This window comes from Sminthopsis crassicaudata, chromosome 2 (genome assembly GCF_048593235.1).
Source record: "Sminthopsis crassicaudata isolate SCR6 chromosome 2, ASM4859323v1, whole genome shotgun sequence".
NCBI classification, from domain to species: domain Eukaryota; kingdom Metazoa; phylum Chordata; class Mammalia; order Dasyuromorphia; family Dasyuridae; genus Sminthopsis; species Sminthopsis crassicaudata.
The window spans coordinates 146,720,730-146,741,053 of NC_133618.1; the positions used below are offsets into that span (position 1 = coordinate 146,720,730).

At 35.5% G+C, this 20,324-nt stretch overlaps 1 protein-coding gene across 5 annotated transcripts in view; it reads left to right on the forward strand.

Moving 5' to 3' along the window:
* The window catches only part of INTS9 (integrator complex subunit 9), a 129,674-nt gene that overhangs the window by 95,581 nt on the left and 13,769 nt on the right, over positions 1 to 20,324 (forward strand). For 3 of the 5 annotated variants that reach the window (XM_074287558.1, XM_074287557.1, XM_074287556.1), the window contains exons 13-16: positions 16 to 187; positions 11,411 to 11,535; positions 15,339 to 15,389; positions 15,528 to 15,695. In XM_074287558.1, coding sequence (XP_074143659.1) covers positions 16 to 187; positions 11,411 to 11,535; positions 15,339 to 15,389; positions 15,528 to 15,695 — 516 coding nt within the window. Of the gene's footprint in view, positions 1 to 15; positions 188 to 11,410; positions 11,536 to 15,338; positions 15,393 to 15,527; positions 15,696 to 20,324 lie in introns of all 5 variants that reach the window. The other 2 variants (XM_074287555.1, XM_074287559.1) reach the window with 2 other exon arrangements.

Below are 20,324 nucleotides of genomic sequence, written 5' to 3' on the forward strand. Positions count from 1 at the left end.
TTTTTTTTTTTTCAGCTCATTCAGACCAACAAACTGAAACACTATCCCAGCATTCATGGAGACTTCAGCAATGAATTCAAACAACCATGTGTAGTTTTCACTGGTCATCCATCCCTGCGATTTGGAGATGTTGTACATTTTATGGAACTTTGGGGAAAATCTAGTCTCAATACTGTTATATTCACAGGTAAGTAGGAAAATTACTTGTTTGTCCCATTATAATTTACAACCTTCAAGGGAAAGAGTCCCAGGATAAGAGTCACTTAAATTATATACTAGCTGAGAATCATAGCAAAGGGACCTGACAAATTATTTAGTCCAATTGCTTTACAAAAAAAAGATAAGTTTCAAAGAGGCTCCAAGTTGCCTAAGGTCACATAGCTAGTTGGTTAAAAAAAAAGAGAGAGAAATTTTTAAATACATATACATTCATTCTCTCTCTCTCTCTCTCTTTCTCTCTCTCTCTCTCTCTCTCTCTCTCTCTCTCTCTCTCTCTCTCTCTTTCTCTCTCTCTTCCTCTTTTAATAGTTGTATTCTCTTTCTAATTCTCTATCTCAGATAAACACTTAGCACTTCCTAGACTAAAGCTATGAACTGGCTCTATAACAAATTAATTCCAGCAATCAGAATTTTTTTTTCCATGTTTGCCCATTTCTGTTCCTCTGGGGCCATCTGATAAGTCATCTTTGAATTGTAGTAAGCTGTTTTTATTCTGGAGAGTTGAACCTCTCAGGGGGGGAAAAATCCCTGACAAGGGTGGAGGCGGTGTTAGTAGTTAGCTCCTGTGAGCAATGTTCTAGCATTCTTTTTAAGACTTAAGGTATCTTAAAAGCTCAGTATTTGATCCTTCAATTGTCTTAAAACACAGGTTCTCTGAGGTGACCAGAATTAACAGTTCTATGTAATTTGCCAGATATTCTTTTGCTTTGGGGAGGTAGTGTTCTCAGGAATTAAAGCAGATCCATTCTTCCATGGCTTTACTTTAATCAAGGCAAAAGAATATCTGGCAAATCACCTAGAACTATTATTTTGCCTTGGTCAAAGTAAAATCATGGGAAGAATGAGGCAGTTTTATTTTTGAGAGCACCATCTCCCCAAACTATAATTTTACCTAATATAGAGTATCTGACCCATAAGTCTGCAGGTTTGCCATCCATGTGTCACATTAGATTACTGCTACTATTACTTTACTACTTCCACATGGAGTTGGAAGAAACTCCAAAGTCTATCTTATCTAACCCTTACTTGACCAACCCCTATTTGAACACCTCAGGTTAGGGGGAATCCCCTCTAAAGATCATCAACTATTTTTCTAGAAAGAAGTCTTTTCCTCTTTGTTCTTTTGCTGTTTGTAATTTGATAATTCCCCTACTCTTCAGTTTCTTTGTTCTTCATCTCAGGCTGCCAAAGCATTGCTGGTGAGAACTAAAAATGAGAAGTAATTTCATCGACTATAAATTTATAGTAGACTATATAACCAGCTAGGCAATCCCTGTGGTCATATTAATATCTCAATGTCATTTTCCATAACCAGTCTTCAAGATCTTTTCCTTCCTTCACACTTTTCTTCCCAGTGCTTTTCACAAATAATTTAACCCCTGAGAAAATGGAGACCATTTCAATTCCTTTAAAACTTTTCAGCATTATCATAAAAGACCTCACTAAATATTATTCTTCCATCAGAGCCCTTCATCCCATCTTTCTGAGTAATTAGTGCCATTTTTTTCCTATTCTATTTCCTATTCCTATTTATCCGCCTTATATATCTTTAATCTCTCCATTTCTTGTCACTGCTTCTCATCTACCTAAAATTATTTTCATTTCTTCTAAAATCCTTAATTCTTGTTCCTATCCCATTTAGCCACCATTCTCTCTCTCCATTCATTGTTAAACTTGTTATAAAAGTGATGCCTTTGCATCCATATCATCAGTTCTCTTAGTGCTCTGACCTCTATCCCCACCACTCTACTCCTGCAGCTCCCTCAGAGGTCAACAGTGACACAGTCATCAGATATAGGAGTCTTTTTTCTCAGCCATCATCTTCCTTGACCTTTTTTATTTCTTAAAAGATACCCTTTGATTCTTTGGCTTTAGAGATCCCAACTTTCCTAGTTTTCCAACTTCTCTCACCCTTCCTTTGCTGTCTTTTTCTGATGATCCTTGTTCTCTTCTTGACTTCTTAAGATGGGTGTTCCCTAGGATTCTCTTCTGACATATTTATTTTCCCTTTTAACAATTTTATTCAATCCCATCCCAAAACCTCTACTTAGGACCTCTTAACTGAATGAGTCTAAGATGTATCTCTCCAACTTTGACATTTTTTCTGATCTCGAAATTAACATCTCCAGTTGTCTCCTTGTTGTTGGCTTTGTCTCATATTTGCCATGTCCAAAATCTTTCTTTCCATCCAAACTTAACTTTCCTCCTGACTTCACTATTTCCATTAGTGGTATATGCTACCATTCATCCAATCATCCATGTTCAAAACACTGGTGCTGGTTTTGGCTCTTCAGCTGCCAAAGGTGCTTATGGTAAGACATTTGAATTATCACAAAAAACTCCTATTTCCCACTTGCCAGCTGAAGTTTAAAAACCAACAACAAATCCTCCATTTGGAATTCAATACTGTATATAATCTGACTCCACTATACCTTTCCACTCTCAATTTCAAGTTACTTCTTTCCATGTGTTCTATACTCCAACCAAGCTACGTATTCTGCTTCTCTCAAAGGTCCTGTCCTTTTTTGTCTCTGTGCCTTTTGTTCACATTCTTTCCTTTTCCTTTATCCCTTTCTTTTCCCTTTATTTTTTTTAATTCTTTACCATTCTTTGAAACAATTTAAATTCCACCTACTGTCAATAACATCCTTTTCCATGTACCTCTCCTGTATCACTTAATTTTGAAAATCTTGTAATGTTTTTATTAGTTAAGAGAGGGTCTGGAATATCTGTGTTCAAATCCTGATTCAGAAATTGACTTGCTGTGTGATCTTGGGGAAGTCATTTAATCTCTCTCAGCCTGTTTTCTCATCTATAAAATGGTTATAACAAATTACAGTGTAAATACTAGCCATTTTTATTTTATGATGTATTATAGTAACCTTTATCTGTAACTTATCCCCATTCTGGATTGTAAGCTCTTTGAGGGCATAACCATGTTTGATCTAAATTTTGTCTCTGTTATGTTTGGTGGATGTATGAATGAATGAATGATAAAATATTATTTCTGATATCAGAACTAAATTGTAAGTGAGTAGACTGAAGCAAAAGTGGGATTACTTATTTATTTATAAGTTATTCATGAATTAATTATATATTCAACTTTAAATATATTGAATGCAAAGTGACATTGGAACATTTATAAGGAAGTGTCCATCAGACAGGTGGAGAATCACAACTAGAGTTAACAAAAAGTCAGGGCTGGATTGAAGATTTCAGAATTATATTTACGAAAATGAATATCAATGCCATAAAAGGAACACATTCTCGCAGAAAGAGAATTAGTGTGCAGAAAATAAAACAGCCAAGGGTTGGTCAACTGAAAAAACACCACAGTTAAGAAAGAGGAAGAAGAGGGATCAGAGTGTTAGGTAATAAATTATATACCCTTAATAGAAGCTAAGACCTGATAGTTTGAAAGTACAAAATTATTAAATTTTAAATACACAGAAAGGTTGTGGAAAGAAAAATTGAGAAAAGCCTTTTTTTTAATTTGATAAGAAAAAAAGTTTTGATCATCTTCAAGAGAATAGTTTTCTGTAACTTGTAAGGCTGAAAGATTGAGCTCAAGGTTCATAAGAAAATGATGACAGGTGTCAACCCTCATTTAAGAATGGTGGCTCTCAAAGGATTCTGGGAAGATGACAGAGTAGGTCAGAAAATCCCAACCTCTCCAGATTTCCCTCAGAAACAAAACAAATTTGCTTCTCAGGATAAACATAGGCTGGTGAAAAACAAAGAAGAGGAGGCAGAACAGGGGTCCTCCTGGTACAACTTAAAAAGACTTAAAGATCCCTCCCTGTGTGAAGTGTAAACACTTGCAGATTAGCTCCACAGAAACAGCAAGTGGGGAGTTCTAGGGCTAGCTGGGATAGCTCTAGCCACAACCACAGGAACTTTCACTTCCCAGACAAGGTGGAGAATAGGAGTAGGGAAGTGAGGCGAGGAGAGGAGGTCCAAGTCTGAGAAGACTGAGGGAGTCTCTGTTGAATAAGATCTTCAAGGCCTAACTGGGCTGCTGAGACACGGCCTTGAGCAAGAAGGAACCAGCACACCTATGAGTGCAGAAGTAGTAGGGCAAGGACAGTACAGGAGGAGAGAGCTTTATGTTTGGGGTTCCAGATCAGAGGAGAGAGAGCTGAAGTGAAGCTAGAGGCACTATTTCCCCTCCCTCCCCAACTCTAAGATTAGAGGTGCCTACACTAATAGTTCTCATTTTTTAAAAAAATGAACAGGCAAAAAAAGAAAGAACCCAACCATAGAAACTTACTGTAAGAATAGGGAAAACCAGGGTTCATCTTCAGAAGAGAACAGTGAAGTAAAAAAAGCTTCTTCCTCAAAGAGTAATATTAAATGGCTACTTGTCCAGAAAGAATTTCTAGAAAAAACTCAAAAAATACTTTAAAAATCAAGTGAGAGAGAATGAGGAAAGACTAAAAAAATTTTTTTTAGAAAAGAAAACATATACAAGGAAAACAAAAAGATTGTGGAAGTTAACCAACTAGAAAAGAATATAGAGAGTCTTAAAGAAGAAAACAATTCTTTGAATATTAGAATTAGACAAGGGGAAGCCATTGAAGCTATAGGAAACTAAGAAAAAACAAAACAAAATATAAAGAATGAAAAAGCAACTGACTTGGAGAACACATAAAGAAGAGAAAACATAATAATTGGTCTACTTACTTGAAATCTATGACCAAAAGAAGAATCTTAACACAATAATTCAAGTAATAATCTTTTAAAAATTGTCTTGGAGTGATAAAATATGAGGGGAAAGGAGAAACAGAAAAAGAATCCACTAATCACCACCTCACAGATATCATTTGTGGAAAACAGAGAAATATTATTGCCAAATTTTGAAACTCCCAGATCAAAGTGAAAATTTTATAAGAAACAAAAAGAATTCAAAAGTGGTAGAGCTACAATTAAAATTGTACAGGATTTATCAATAGCCACAATAAAAGATCATAGATCCTAGAATAATATATACAAGCAATCAAAAGAACTAGGCCTATGGTCAAAAACATCATATCTAGCAAAATTATTCATAAAATTACACAACAAAAATGGACATTCAATGAGCTTGGAGATTTTTCAGGACTTTGTCTCAACCAAACACAAACTTAATAGAAAATTTAACATATAAAAGCCAATATCCAAGATTGATTTCAAGGAACTCAAATGGACAAATTGTTTGGTTTTTACATGGAAATATATACTGTTTGTTTAAGAATAATATCAGGAATTGGGTGGCTTAAAAGAAAGATTGGGACAGAGTTGAACACAATCTGATTGTAAAAAGCAAAACTAACTAGTAAAAGGTAAAAATAGTAATTACATTATAGAAATGAGGTATAGAGGAAGAATTGGCACAGGGACATTAGAGAAAGGAAAGAAGTCTTATAATTCTGAAAATTTACTCACATCAAAAACAAGTTAAATGGAAAGCACTACACATATACATATGTATACGTCATGAAGATTATAATACCCTCCAAAATCTATAAAGAAATAAGGAGGAAGGAATAGTATAAGATGGAGGATAGAAGGCTATCTAGATTTATGACATTGGGACAAGGTATGATAAGGTATGCAGATTTTTTTTTAAATAACTTTTTATTTTCAAAATACATGCAAAGATAGCCAAATTTTCCTCCTCCCTTCCCCTCAATCCCTCCCCCTTGACAACAAGTAATCCAAAATATGTTAAACGTGTGCAATTCTTCTATGTATATTTCCTTTTTTAAAAAAATTAAAGCTTTTTATATACAAAACATATTCATGGGTAATTTTTCAACATTAACTCTCTTGTGTTCCAAATTTGGCCCTCCTTCCCCTCCCCTCCTCCCCTCAATGGCAGGTAATCCATACATGTTAAATATGTTAAAATATATGTTAAATCCAATATATGTGTACATATTTATATAATTTATCTTTCTGCCCAAGAAAAATGAGATCAAAAAGGAAAAAAAACAAAAACAAAAGAGAAAACAAAATGCAAGCAAACAACAGAAAGAATAAGAGTGCTATATTGTGTTCCACACTCAGTTCCCACAGTCCTTTCTCTGTGTGCAGATAGCTCTTTTCAACACAAGGTCATTGGAACAAATCTCAATCATCTCATTGTTGGAAAGAGCCCCATCCATCAGAATTGGTCATCGTATAATCTTGCTGTTGCCATGTATAATGATCTCCTGGTTCTGCTCATTTCATTTAGCATCAATTCAATAAGTCTCTCCAGGCCTCTCTAAAACCTTACTGTTGGTCATTTCTTAGAGAACAATAATATTCCATAACATTCATATACTATAGCTTATTCAATCATTCTCCATTTTATGGGCATCCATTCAGTTTCCAGTTTCTTGCCACTATAAAAGGGCTACCACAAATATTTTTGCACATGTGGGTCCCTTTCCCTCCTTTAAGATCTTGTTGGGATATAAGCCCAGTAGTAACACTGCTGGATTTGAGGGTATGCACAGTTTGATAACTTTTTGATCATAGTTCCAAATTGCTCTCTAGAATGGCTGGATTCCTTCACAATTCCAAGGTGGCAAGAGATATAGGAAAAAAGTGGGGTATGTAAAGTTGTGGTAGACTAGGTGTAGGTTAATGGAAAAGGGATAAAGAGAGGAGAGATTAGATAAGGGAGGAAGCCATAAAATAAGGGAGAGGTTAGGTAAAGTACAAGAGTTAGCAGGGATAGGATATCAGAAATATATAGAAACACAACAATAAGGATCCAGGAGTAGAATTTACTAGAAGAAAAAAAAGTAGGGTTAGTAATAATTGATTTTGAACAAAGTCAAACTTATAGATTCAATCAAGAGAGAAATCACATTGTCAGCCATGTTATTATTTTAGAAGCATGTTTACATGTGTGTATATGTGGCTATGTATGCATGTAAGTATATATATGCATATATGGACAATTATGATGGGTGGTATGAATATAGATATGTGTATACATATCAATACTTTGGTGCTTAACAGTAGCTTGCTGCGGAGTGGGGGGCAAAAGGGGAAAAAAATAAAGAATAAATTTCTCTGCACAGCAGAGAACAAAAAAATAACCTACAAGGAAGCAAAAAGGGACGTTCATGAATATAATTTCTTCTATTATTATGTATGCTTTCTTGAAATGGAAATTTATTGTTATATATTTTGAATCCTGTCTGATGTTCTGCTGGGCACATGACTGTGCTTTGTCTTGTTTTGGTTTTTTATCTTTCTTTGTTTATCTCATTTTTTTTCTTAATTTTGTATTTAGTTCAATTAAGAAAAAAAAAGAATGATGCTTCTCAAAGCAAAGAGAGAAAAAGCACCAATACTAGAGAAGGGATTAGGAACAAAAAGAAAGTCTCTTTAAGATTGCAGAAATCTATCCATGTTTGAAACAAAGGGAAAATACCCAACAGAGAGGAAAAATTTGAACTGGCTAGTGAAGAATTGTCATGGGAGTTAGATCTTTTGGGAAATAAGGTACCAGTGGAATTCTTAAAAAGGAGAAAGGGCATCTTTTACTCTAATACTGGAGGGGAAAATGGGAGAATGTTAAATTTCAGTTTTATATATCTAAAACAAATCATATTTTCTGGCTACTCAAACACAATTATTATTTTCATGGAAATTTTATTTTTGATTCTTTTTTAATTTCTAACTAGTTATATATATATAAATCACATCAACAGTTGGATACTTCCTAAATTATTCATCTCTATATATTATAGAAAAATAAGTACTATGTTCCTATATCATTTTCAGTTTGCTTTTAACAGTTGAAGATTAGCTGTACAACTAAATACTGAGAATATTGACAAAAAAAAAGAGATAATTCATGTCCTACTCATACCTATTTAACAGACTTAACCCCAATTGCCACAGCAAAAAAAAAAAAAAAGTTGCTATAGAAATAGAAGTTAAAATTAATAATTATTATGTCTTTAAGATTTAATTTATAGGTAGTAGCTTGGTGAACTATACATGTTGTATAATCACATTACAATAAATTGTGTTTCCATTAAGTCTTAAAAATTAATAATTAATTAGACCCATTTCTAAACTTACTATTTGTCATTTATTTCAAGCCAATAACACTGACATCAAACTTAAACTATCACAATATCAGTGAATCAGGTCTCATTAAAATTAGTATCTCCATAATTTAATGGAATAAATTTGCAATCACAAAATGCCAAAATGTTACAAAATTTGACAGAGACCACACTTCACTTAGTCTAAGAAAAGTTATTTTACGAAAATCTTCCTCTAACCTTAATACTAGCATCAAAAAAAAAGTAATCAGATTATTTTACCCATTGATTTTTTTTTTTCCCTATATCTATTTTCAGAGTATTTTGGAAAGAATTTTTTGACACTCCACAAAATGAAAAGACACTAGGACTGTTCTTAATGGTTAACATACAATCATTTATTTATTTATATACTCATTCATTCATTTTGCTGAGACAAGTTAATTGATTTGCCCAGGATCACACAACTAGGAAGTATTAAGTGTCTGGACATTTGAACTCCGGTTCTCCTGACTTCAGGACTGGTGTTCTATCCACTGTACCACCTAGCTGCCCCCTAGCTCAATCATTTATAAAACTAAACCTCCACATGGAAATAGGTTGAGGTGAAGTACATCCTAATATTGGAGCAAAGAAAAACTAATATTTCTATCTTTTATTTAACCTTGTTTCTGGTCTTCAAATGCAGAAAATTCATTTCATTACTAGATTCTCTTTATGTATACCCATAACAGAAATACAGTTCTCAAGAGTTCTTTTTACCTTTTTATGCCTCTCTTGAGTCCTATATTTGGAGGTCAAACTTTTTGTTTAGCACTGGTTTTTCATCAGAAATAAATGGAATTCACCTATTTCATTGAATGTCCATCTTCTTCCCTGGAAAAAAATGCTCATTTTGGCTGGGTAAATAATTCTTGGCTACATACCAAGTTCTTTTGCCTTTTGGAATATCAGATTCCAGGCCCTTCAATCCTTTAATGAGGATGCTGCTAGATCCTGTGTGATCCTTATTGTGGCTCCTCAGTATTTGAATTGGGCTTGGGTTTTTTGGGGGGTTTTTTGGGGGTTTTTTTGGCTGCTTGTAATATTTTTTCCTTGGTCTGATAGTTCTGGAATTTAGTCACAATATTTCTTGGAGTTTTGATTTTAGGATCTCAGTAAGTGCTCGATGAATTCTTTCAGTGTCTGTTTTGCCTTCTATTTCTATAACATCAGGGCAGTTCTCTTTGATGATTTCCTGAAAAATAGTGTCTAGGCTCTTTTTTTCATCATGATTTTCAGGGAGTCCAATAATCCTTAGATTATGTCTCCTAGATCTATTTTCCAGGTCTGTTTTTTTCCCAAGTAGGTATTTAACATTTTTTTCTATTTTTTATTTTATTTTATTTTATTTTATTTATTTATTTTGGTTTTGCTTGACTGATTCTTGGTGGCTCCTCAAGTCATTAATTTCCATTTGTTCAAGTCTGATTTTTAATTAATTATTTTCTTCATTTACTTTTTCTTTATTTCTTTTTGTATTTATCCAATTGAGTTTTTAAATGAGTTGTTTTGTTCAATGGAATTTTTTTCCATTTCACCAAATTTTTTTTTTTTTTTTTTTTTTTTTTAAGAATTATTTTCTTGGGGCGGCTAGGTGGCACAGCGGATAGAGCACCAGCCTTGAATTCAGGAGGACCTGAGTTCAAATCTGGTCTCAGACACTTAACACTTCCTAGCTGTGTGGCCCTGGACAAGTCAACAAGTCACTTAACCCCAGCCTTTAAAAATATATATATATATATATATATATATATATATATATATATATATATATATATATATATATATATATATATATATTCTTTTTCCAATTCACAAATTTTGTTTTCCTGGGAGTTGTTTATTTTTTTCCAATTTGCAAATTCTGGTTTTCAGGGAGTTGATTTCTTTATCCACTCCATCTTTTAATGAGTAATTTGACTTATTCTGACCTTCTTGCAAAGCTTTCCTTTCCCCAATTTTCTTTTAGCTCTCTTTTAAGATTCTTTTTCATTTCTCCTATCCTTGTGTGATGGGGACCAGATCATATCTACCTTTAAATCAAGAAACATACTGGTTTTAGTCTCCTCAGGGTTTGAAGTCTGCTCTCTTTCCATATAGAAGCTAACAGTAGTTAGAACGCAAAAAAACAAACAAACAAACTATGGTCTGCTTATGGGGGGCAGTGGAGTATTTCCAAGCTGCCTCTACAGACAACCAGAAGTGGCAATGAAGGGGCACTGAGACAGCACTTTATAGGCTGCCTTGGGATTAGCAGTTGTGTTGAAATCAGTAGCAGTGGAAAGGCAGCTACTAGGACTGTGCTGGGAACTGAGGCTGTGCCGGGATCATGCTGAGTCACTCCAGGTGCTGGGTGGGTATGGCCAAATCCTAAGAGACCCTACCATTTTGGAGTTATAGTCTTTATCTCCCATATTTATAGCTTCTCTGCTGATCTACTGGCTTGCTGCCAGGGCAAAGTAGCCACACTATGGTAAAGTTCTCCCTGCAGATTTTCTGCCACCTGAGACCACACCCCGCCCCCCTCCAGTCTGCTTAGCGTGAGCTGTTTCCCAAGCCCTCACTGCCTGTTTGAGGTCTGTGTCTGGCCTACCCCTTGTTCTCACCCTGCCCACAAGCAAAACAGACCTTTTCTGTCAAATTTCGAGATTATCTTCAGTTGGTAATGTGTTGCCCTCCCAATATTTGTGGGTTCTGATGTCAAGCACTAATTCCAAGGCTGAATGTTGTTCAGATAAATTGAGGGGAAAGGAAAGTTTAGGAAGATGTGTGTATCCTCTCTTCCATCTTGGCTCTACCCCATGACTTCAGACTCTTAACACTTACTAGGTGTGTGACCCTGGAGAAATCACTTAACCCCAATTATGAAAGGAAAGAAGAAGACAGGCAGAAAGGCAGATAATATGGTTGAAGTTGATTGGCATTTTCATAAGGAGAAAAAAGGAAATGGGATCATTGAATCATAGAATCACAGCTAGAAGAAAACTTTAGAGCCTACAATCTAATCTCCTTTGGAAATCGAGGAGTAGAGGTGCTAGCTGTTCCATTGGTTTAGACCAACAAAGTATTTTGTTGCCTCCTTTTCTTTTAAAATCTTTTTTTCTTCTTTTCCCCAGAACCTGACTTCTCCTACCTGGATGCACTGGCTCCTTACCAACCTTTGGCCATGAAGTGTATCTACTGTCCTATCGATACAAGGCTCAATTTCATTCAAGTGTCAAAGCTACTCAAGGAAGTACAGGTGATGATATGAATCTGACATTCTCTGTGCTGACAGAAGTTCTATTTCATATGGGACCAACTTTTTTGGTTACAAGGTTCGAAGTTCTGTGTCACCTTATTTCAGAGACATCTATGAAATATCTCAGATATACCTAAAATTTAGAGAAGGAAGTTATGGCTGCTATTGAAAGATTTCATTTGAAAAGAAGCATGATAAAAGAAAGTAGAATGAACTAATATTTATTTTTACCTGTATAATATTTTAAAACTAGATCAAGAACCTCCTCTACAACATAACTGAATAGTCATTCAGTTACCAAACATTATATGCCTACTAAGTTAATAAGAAAAATTGCTCCCTCCTTTCATTTTCTTTTTTCACTTTCATAGGAATCCAAGTGAAATCCTTTTCAGTTCCTTTGCAAAACTGTAATCATTACTATAATTCTATCAAGTGATATCTCTTTGAAAAAGCCTGCATAGTGTGTGTCTCTTTCTTTCTATGTGTCTCTTTGTCTCTCTGTCTCTCTCTTAGACACACACAGACACACACATACACACGGTCTGATGGAATATGAAAGTCTGGATTATGATGATCTTAGGATATGAAAGGGAACAACTATGGTCGAATAGTTAGTATGCTATATATAACATAAGAATATTATATAATTTAATATAATATATTCCTATAATGAGAAAATATAGCCAAAAGATAAGAACAGACTATAGGACAGATTTGTGATTAAAACAGCATTGAGTTAAAAGTGATTTCATGTTATTTTGAGACTTCTTTTATAATTCTTGAAGGAATTTTCAGTAACTTAAGCCCTTCTTGTACAACTCTTACTACAGATTGCCAATTTAATTTCGTTTTTGTGTCACTCCCTCTTTTCCCCCTCTCTTATTTGTCTTAGAATTGTTTCTTGAAAAGTTAATGGTTCTTCTTTACTCTTGGAGTTTGTCTCATTGTCCTTAATTAATTAGCTCAAATAAGATTCCTTTTTTTCTGTTTAAAGTTATATTTACATTAATATAAAATAATTATAAATTTTTTAAAATGAAGGTGATAGGTGATTATATTTTAAATTATTATGTTATTTTATACTTAAATTATTATCTTATTAAGGGAGAGTTATTTGGTAGGTAATGACACAGGAAGCTATAATCTGAATTATTAGTATTGACAAGGAGGCCTATATTTAAAGTTGAAAGGAGACTTAGAGACATCAAGTCCAACCCCCCTCATTTTGCAGATTAGGAAATTGAGGCTGAGACTGAGGCTGAAGAAACTGAGATTAAGCAACTTGACCACAGTCACCTAGGTAATATGTTTCTGAGGTAGAATTTGGACTCGGGTCTTCCTGACTTTATGCACATGCTCTGTACACTATGCTACCTTACTTCCTAATGTTAAATGGCATTCTTTGAAAATCTAGAAAAAGTGTGATGTTTTAGCTCTAAGGAGAACTACAACAGAAGTAGGAAACCTAAATCTCTGCCTTAGAGAGCTTAATATTATCTGCTTTGTTAATGATCCCTAAGTGTTTATTCCCAGGTTAACTGTCTTCTTTCTCATACCCTTCAAGGTGTTTGTCTTCACCATCTCACCTGTTTGTGTTCAAGAAATTTAATTTATTTTAATGTTAACTTTAGAAAAAGCAGAAAAAAACTTGCAAAAACATTCTCATTTAAACACAGGTTTGAAACAATTATACCAAAAAAATACTTGCATAAATTTGCAGGAAGGGAGATAGATGGTAGAATAATTTAAGTCCCTCTGTGGTCATTGGTTGATATAAGAAAATTACTAAAACCCTCTTCCATTCTTTTGTTACTAAATTTTATTTAATTCATGCTATTTGTAAGTGTTTAGGCTTCTGTCTTATATAATAATGTCTGAACCAAGAGGAAGCCCAGTGTGATCTTCTGAAGTGGAAGAGCAAGGGAAAAAAAAACACCCTGGACTGAAATTGGAGTCAGATAGGAGAATGAAAGACAATTCTGGGTACTTTGTTAGTCACCATTCCAGAGATGAAAAGAAAGGAATTCAAGGAAGAAGGAAACAGGCAGGTCTAAAGGACAGAAATACCATATTCAACTGACTTGTGGTGAGTTATAAGGGAAAACCTAGAGTTCTAGATTGTCTGAAGTGAAAGTCAAATGTGGTTCATTATTAAAGGAGCAGCTGTTGGTTACTGAACTCATTGTGTGTAGGGAGATTTGTGTTTTCATTTCCCATTGCCCTGAAAAATTACAACTCTAACTTTTTTTTCATTAGTTTCTAAAATCTTTATGTTCTAGTAAGTTAATTTTTAAAAGTTTTTTATTAAAAAACTGAAATTTGCTATTTAGGTATCTAAGAGATATGTCACTGCTTATTATGGGAGTCTAGCACCACCTGGTGGTAGAGAACATCATAAAGCTGCCACCCTAACAACTAAATCAGAGTGATAATGAGAAAATTAGAAATGACTTTTCTTCCTGAAGGACTTTATGGAGTCTTACTGAGGTTAGGAGGGAATCCCCACATGTGAGTGAGACTTAAGAATATTTGCAAAGCAAAAGTAAATGCAAATGTTACAGCACCTCAATTTCCTGACTTTCAAGAAAGAGGTCTGGATTAGATTTTGGAACAATACGCACCCTCTTTGATTTCTTCTTGATTTCTGAATCATTTCTCTCCCTGCTAAGAAGCACTGCCCCCACTTTCGCAGAGAGTTGTTTTTCACCCCATCTCATGTTCCTTTCTTCACCACTTCCATTAGGGTCTTCTTCCTTGTTTGCCTGTGTACTTGGTGTTTTTATTTCATCCCAGCAAGATTACTCTTCCTGGGGATTGTCTATGCCTAGCAGATTCATTTCAGTGCCAGTTACTTAAGAATGCTAGATAACATGTCTTACTCTGTCATATAACTCAGGTTGTACATGAGTGGTAATAAAGGAGTGTTTGGTTAGATAAGGTTTATTTATCAGCAAAGACTTATTAGAGGAAATTTGCTTAGAGCAAAGATTCCTAAAACCTTTTGTGTGTTATAAACTTCCTGGGCAGTTTGGTAAAGCTTCTGAACTCCTTCTTAGAATTATGTTTTTTAAATGCATAAAACATAAAAGATCGCAAAGAAAAACTTTATATTGAAATAAAGATAATCATTTTTTCCCCACCAATGGACTCCCTCTAAAGTATCATCCCTGATTTTAGATTCTGATTGTCAGGGATAGAATGGCTGACACTTTCAGGTAAGGGAGATGACCCCTAGAAAGGTATAAAGGTAAAAATAAGTAATAAGCAAGGAAATAAATTTGCTTAGATGAAACAAACTCCACTTTAAAGAGAAACAACTTGGATTTGATATTAGAAAGAACATAGTTGATGGAAAGCCTTGAAAGTCAGGCATAAGAGTTTAAATTTGATACATTCAGCCATAAAGACAGCTTAGATTGTTGAGCAGGAAATTGCATGTTGAAAATTAAAATTGTTCTAACTGCCGAGTAGAACTAGAATAAGAAAGTGAAAAGATATATGAGGCTATCCCAAGAGTTTGTCTGTGAGAAAAGGTAAGAGGAATCAGATGTGAAATGGAGATTCGATCACGGATTTGGCAAGACTTAAGGCCAGCCCTATTCCAAGGCTATCTGTTGAGTGCCTGCTCTGTGCCAGGCCCTGGCTAATGCTGGGGAGACCGAGGCAGCCCTGGCCTGTCCCTTACTGATGGAGCCCACGCCTCCCTAGAGGAGGGGGCATGGTTCCTAAACAGGTGGCAGTCTTCTGATAGAGCCAGGACTGATGTTAGAGGTCACTTCATCCAACTCCTCATTTTGCAGATGAGGAAACTGAGGCCAGAGAGGAGAAGGGACTCGCCCAAAGTCGCACAGGTAGTAAGTAGCTGAGCCAGCGCCCTTGTTAGACCAGGTGCAAGGGGCGGGCCAAAGGCACTTTGGGTGGGGGCAGGCCGGGCAGGGTCAGTCTCCAGGAGCAAGCCCATGCTAACTCACTGTCTGCTGCCTCTCCAGCCCCTCCACGTGGTATGTCCAGAGCAGTACACCCAGCCTCCCCCTGCACAGGCCCACCGCATGGATCTTGTGATTGACTGCCAGCCCCCTGCCATGTCCTATCGGCGTGCCGAAGTGCTGGCCTTGCCCTTCAAGCGCCGCTACGAGAAGATCGAGATCATGCCCGAGGTGAGCATTGTACTTGGGCTTTGCGTCCAAAGAACACATTGGGCAGAGATTTCTAGACTGCTCATAGTCACACTTCTGATAAAGGAATGTTTGTCTGATAAAAAGATAAATACAGCTCTTGTTTTAAAAACTAGTCCCATTTTGTTTTTCAGTTGAACAGATATGTATGGTTCAGGGGACAGCACTGGTAGGACTGTTTGGGTGCAATATAGAAGTGGGTAGAAGAATTATAACCAACAGTCTTATGACTGCTAAAGTTCCTTAATGTCTCCCATATATATATGAAACTTTAGGAACTTCTGTCTAGAGTTCCCAGGAGGTCATGACATGCTGTACTAAGAAAATCAGAAGAATCTGCCTTGAGTTGTTCTCTTTGGAAAGCACCTCTAACTGTTGTACAGCATGAAGTGAGATTGGGCAAAATAGCTTATTAAAAAAAAATAGCTAATCTGCTCTTTTGTTTTTTATATTAAACCTCTAGCTTCATCAGGGTAAGGATGTCCTTGTGAAGAATTAATACTTCAGAACAGTAGCTATTATGCCAATTTTTACTTTGAGCAGACTGTCCAGAGCACTGAAAGATGAAGTGACTCACATGGGATCATATAGCATCCTGTCTCATGGAGCTAGCCTTCCCAGAAGGAGTGCTAAATCACTCATCCCAGAAGCTTCTCAGTTAATTAGGAATTTCATCTATCTCTCTGTCTTTAGCCTAAGGATTATTGCAAAAGTAGTTTACTTCTCCAAATAACTTTAAAATATCTGTGATTTTGTGAGTAGGCCCTCCACTGCTGTAGGTTACAGTCCTGCCACACCTTAGAGGGTTTCATAAGTTGCTATGGCCAAATGGATCACTATTTGCCCAGTGGCTTATCACAGCAAAAGATGACCCCACATATGCCTCTAGAGCACAGTCTCTGGCTTGTACTCCTACTAAACTGGAAGGGCTTCAAGCCAAAGGATTTTTAAAACACCGAGTTTAGATGTGGTGCCCATATCTTCATGGCCTCTTTTTTTAATGTATTTGGATCATTTTGTCTATTAGAAGTCTTTCCCAAAGGGAATTTGGTCAGTTCCAGGAAATAACATGTGGTGCATCTGTGAGTAAGTTTCAGCATCACCATCCTGTTTTGCTTGCTTGATGAGTAAACTTATTTGCTTCCATTAAGTACAGTTATTTGCCTATCTTCCCACCTCTGTGACATATGGTAGGGCTAAATGATTCACTGAGGCTGATTTTGGCAATCTTGCCCCTCTCTGCATCATTTCTGCACTCCAGATTATTCATTATTGTTTTGTCTCTTGGCACCAAGGACAAGGGGCCAAAATGTTTTTTCCTCTTTTCAAAGTATGGTGTGTGTTACCACTTGAAAGTATTTCTCTGATTGCTTTGGGAAGCACCTGTCTGAAATGAATGGGATGAAAATTTGCTGCAGCTTTTGTTTTGTTTGCTTCTAAGGCAAAATTATGGTGTTATTACTCAAAGGGAAACAACTTTTTTTCACAGCTTCCTTGTATAATAATCACCACCTCTGCCCCCAAAAATGTCCCTTTCTATTCTTAATCATATTAATCCCAGATGTTTAGGTAGCATCAATAAAAATTCTGGCAATTTAATTGTGTTTTTTATTTGCTATGGAACTGACACATAAGGAAATACTGTTCCAAGTGGATGAATAAAGAAAGCCCATGCGTTTCACGTAGTTTCTGGAATGAAAGCTAGAATACTTTTGTTTATAGCATCTTTCCAGTCCTTTGTTCCAGGAGAGATGTCAAGTCATAAGCCAAATCTGTTTTAGGGTTCTGAAGAGTCTCAGTTTAGATCTCTATTGGAAATCAAGAATTTTCTCCTAAGTATGAGCAGGAAAGAGATCTCACCTGCCCAATTCCTAGTGGCTCAATCCCTGCCTGGATCTTTTTCCACATTATGTATTCCCATTGTCCCTTCTTCATCTGCTAATACACTCAATCCAGCAGGCCATGTTATGCTTCCTTCTGCTACACTCTTGGGAACCCTGGGCATTATTATTTATTTTTTTTTATTAAGCTTTTTTTAAATTAATTTTTATAATTATAACATTTTTCCTTAGCAGTACATATGCATAGGTAAATTTTTTTTTTTTTTTTTTTTTTTACAACATTATCCCTTGTACTCCCTTCTGTTCCGAGTTTTTCCCCTCCTTCCTTCCACCCCCTCCCCTGGATGGCGGGCATTCCCATACATATTAAATATCTTATAGTATATCTTAAGTACAATATATATGTGCAGAACCGAATTTTATTGTTGTTGTTGCAAAGGAAGGATTGTATTCACAAGGTAAAAATAATCTGGGAAGAGAAACAAAACAAAAAAAAAAAAAACAATGCTCACAGTTTACACTCATTTCCCAGTGTTCCTTTTCTGGATGTAGCTGATTCTGTCCATCATTGATCAATTGGAATTGGATTAGCTCTTCTCTATGTTGAAGATATCCACTTCCATCAGAATATATCCTCATACAGTATCATCGTTGAAATGTATAATGATTCCCTAGTTCTGCTTGTTTCACTCAGCATCAGTTGATGTAAGTCTCTCCAAGCTTCTGTATTCCTCCTGTTGGTCATTTCTTACAGAACAATAATATTCCATAACATTCATATACCCTAAGTTACCCAACCATTCTCCAATTGATGGACATCCATCCATTTTCCAGTTTCTAGCCACAACAAAAAGGGCTGCCACAAACATTTTGGCACATACAGGTCCCTTTCCCTTCTTTAGTATTTCCTTGGCATATAAGCCCAGTAGTAGTACAGCTGGGTCAAAGGGTATGCACATTTTGATAACTTTTTGGGCATAATTCCAGATTGCTCTCCAGAATGGTTGGATTCTTTCACAACTCCACCAACAATGCATCAGTGTCCCAGTTTTCCCACAGCCCCTCCAACATTCATCGTTATTTGTTCCTGTCATCTTAGCCAATCTGACAGGTGTGTAGTGGTATCTCAGAGTTGTCTTAATTTGCATTTCTCTGATCAATAGTGATTTGGAACACTCTTTCATATGAGTGGAAATAGTTTTAATTTCATCATCTGAAAATTGTCTGTTCATATCCTTTGACCATTTATCAATTGGAGAATGGCTTGATTTCTTATAAATTAAAGTCAATTCTCTGTATATTTTGGAGATGAGGCCTTTATCAGAACCTTTAACTGTAAAAATGTTTTCCCAATTTGTTACTTCCCTTCTAATCTTGTTTGCATTAGTTTTGTTTGTGCAGAAACTTTTTAATTTGGTGTAATCAAAATGTTCTATTTTGTGATCAATAATGGTCTCTAGTTCTCCCTTGGACACAAACTCCTTCCTCCTCCACAAGTCTGAGAGGTAAACCATCCCATGTTCCTCCAATTTATTTATGATTTCGTTCTTTATGCCTAAATCTTAGACCCATTTTGAGCTAATCTTAGTATGTGGTGTTAAATGTGGGTCCATGCCTAGTTTCTGCCATACTAATTTCCAGTTTTCCCAGCAGTTTTTGTCAAATAATGAATTCTTATCCCAAAATTTGGGATCTTTGGGTTTATCAAACACTAGATTGCTATTTTTATTCACTATCTTGCCCTGTGAACCTAACCTATGCTACTGATCAACTAGTCTATTTCTTAGCCAATACCAAATGGTTTTGGTGACTGTTGCTTTATAATACAGTTCTAGATCAGGTACAGCTAGACCACCTTCACTTAATTTTTTTTTCATTATTTCCCTTGAAATTCTCGACCTTTTGTTGTTCCATATGAATTCTGTTGTTATTTTTTCTAGATCATTAAAATAGTTTCTTGGTAGTCTGATTGGTATAGCACTAAATAAATAGATTAGTTTAGGGAGTATTGTCATCTTAATTATATTCGCTCGGCCTATCCAAGAGCACTGAATATCTTTCCAATTATTTAAATCTGACTTTATTTTTGTGGCAAGTATTTTGTAATTTTGCTCATATAATTCCTGACTCTCCTTTGGTAGATATATTCCCAAATATTTTATCCTATCGACCGTTATTTTGAATGGAATTTCTCTTTGTATCTCTTGCTGTTGGATTGTGTTGGTAATGTATAAAAATGCTGAGGATTTATGTGGGTTTATTTTGTACCCTGCAACTTTGCTAAAATTCTGAATTATTTCTAATAGCTTTTTAGCAGAGTCTGTGGGGTTCTCTATACCATCATGTCATCTGCAAAGAGTGGTAGTTTGATTTCCTCGTTTCCTACTCTTAATTCCTTGAATCTCTTTCTCAGCTCTTATTGCCGAGGCTAGAGTTTCTAGTACTATATTGAATAGTAATGGTGATAGGGAGCAACCTTGTTTCACTCCTGATCTTACAGAGAAAGGTTCTAGTTTATCGCCATTACATATGATGTTTACTGAAGGTTTTAAATATATGCTTGTTATTATTTTAAGGAATAGTCCATTTATTCCTATACTCTCAAGCGTTTTTAGTAGGAATGGATGTTGGATTTTATCAAATGCTTTTTCTGCATCTATTGAGATGATCATATGGTTTTTATTAATTTTATTAATGAATTTTATTAATTTATTTATTAATATGGTCATTTATACTAATAGTTTTCCTAATATTAAACCAGCCCTGCATT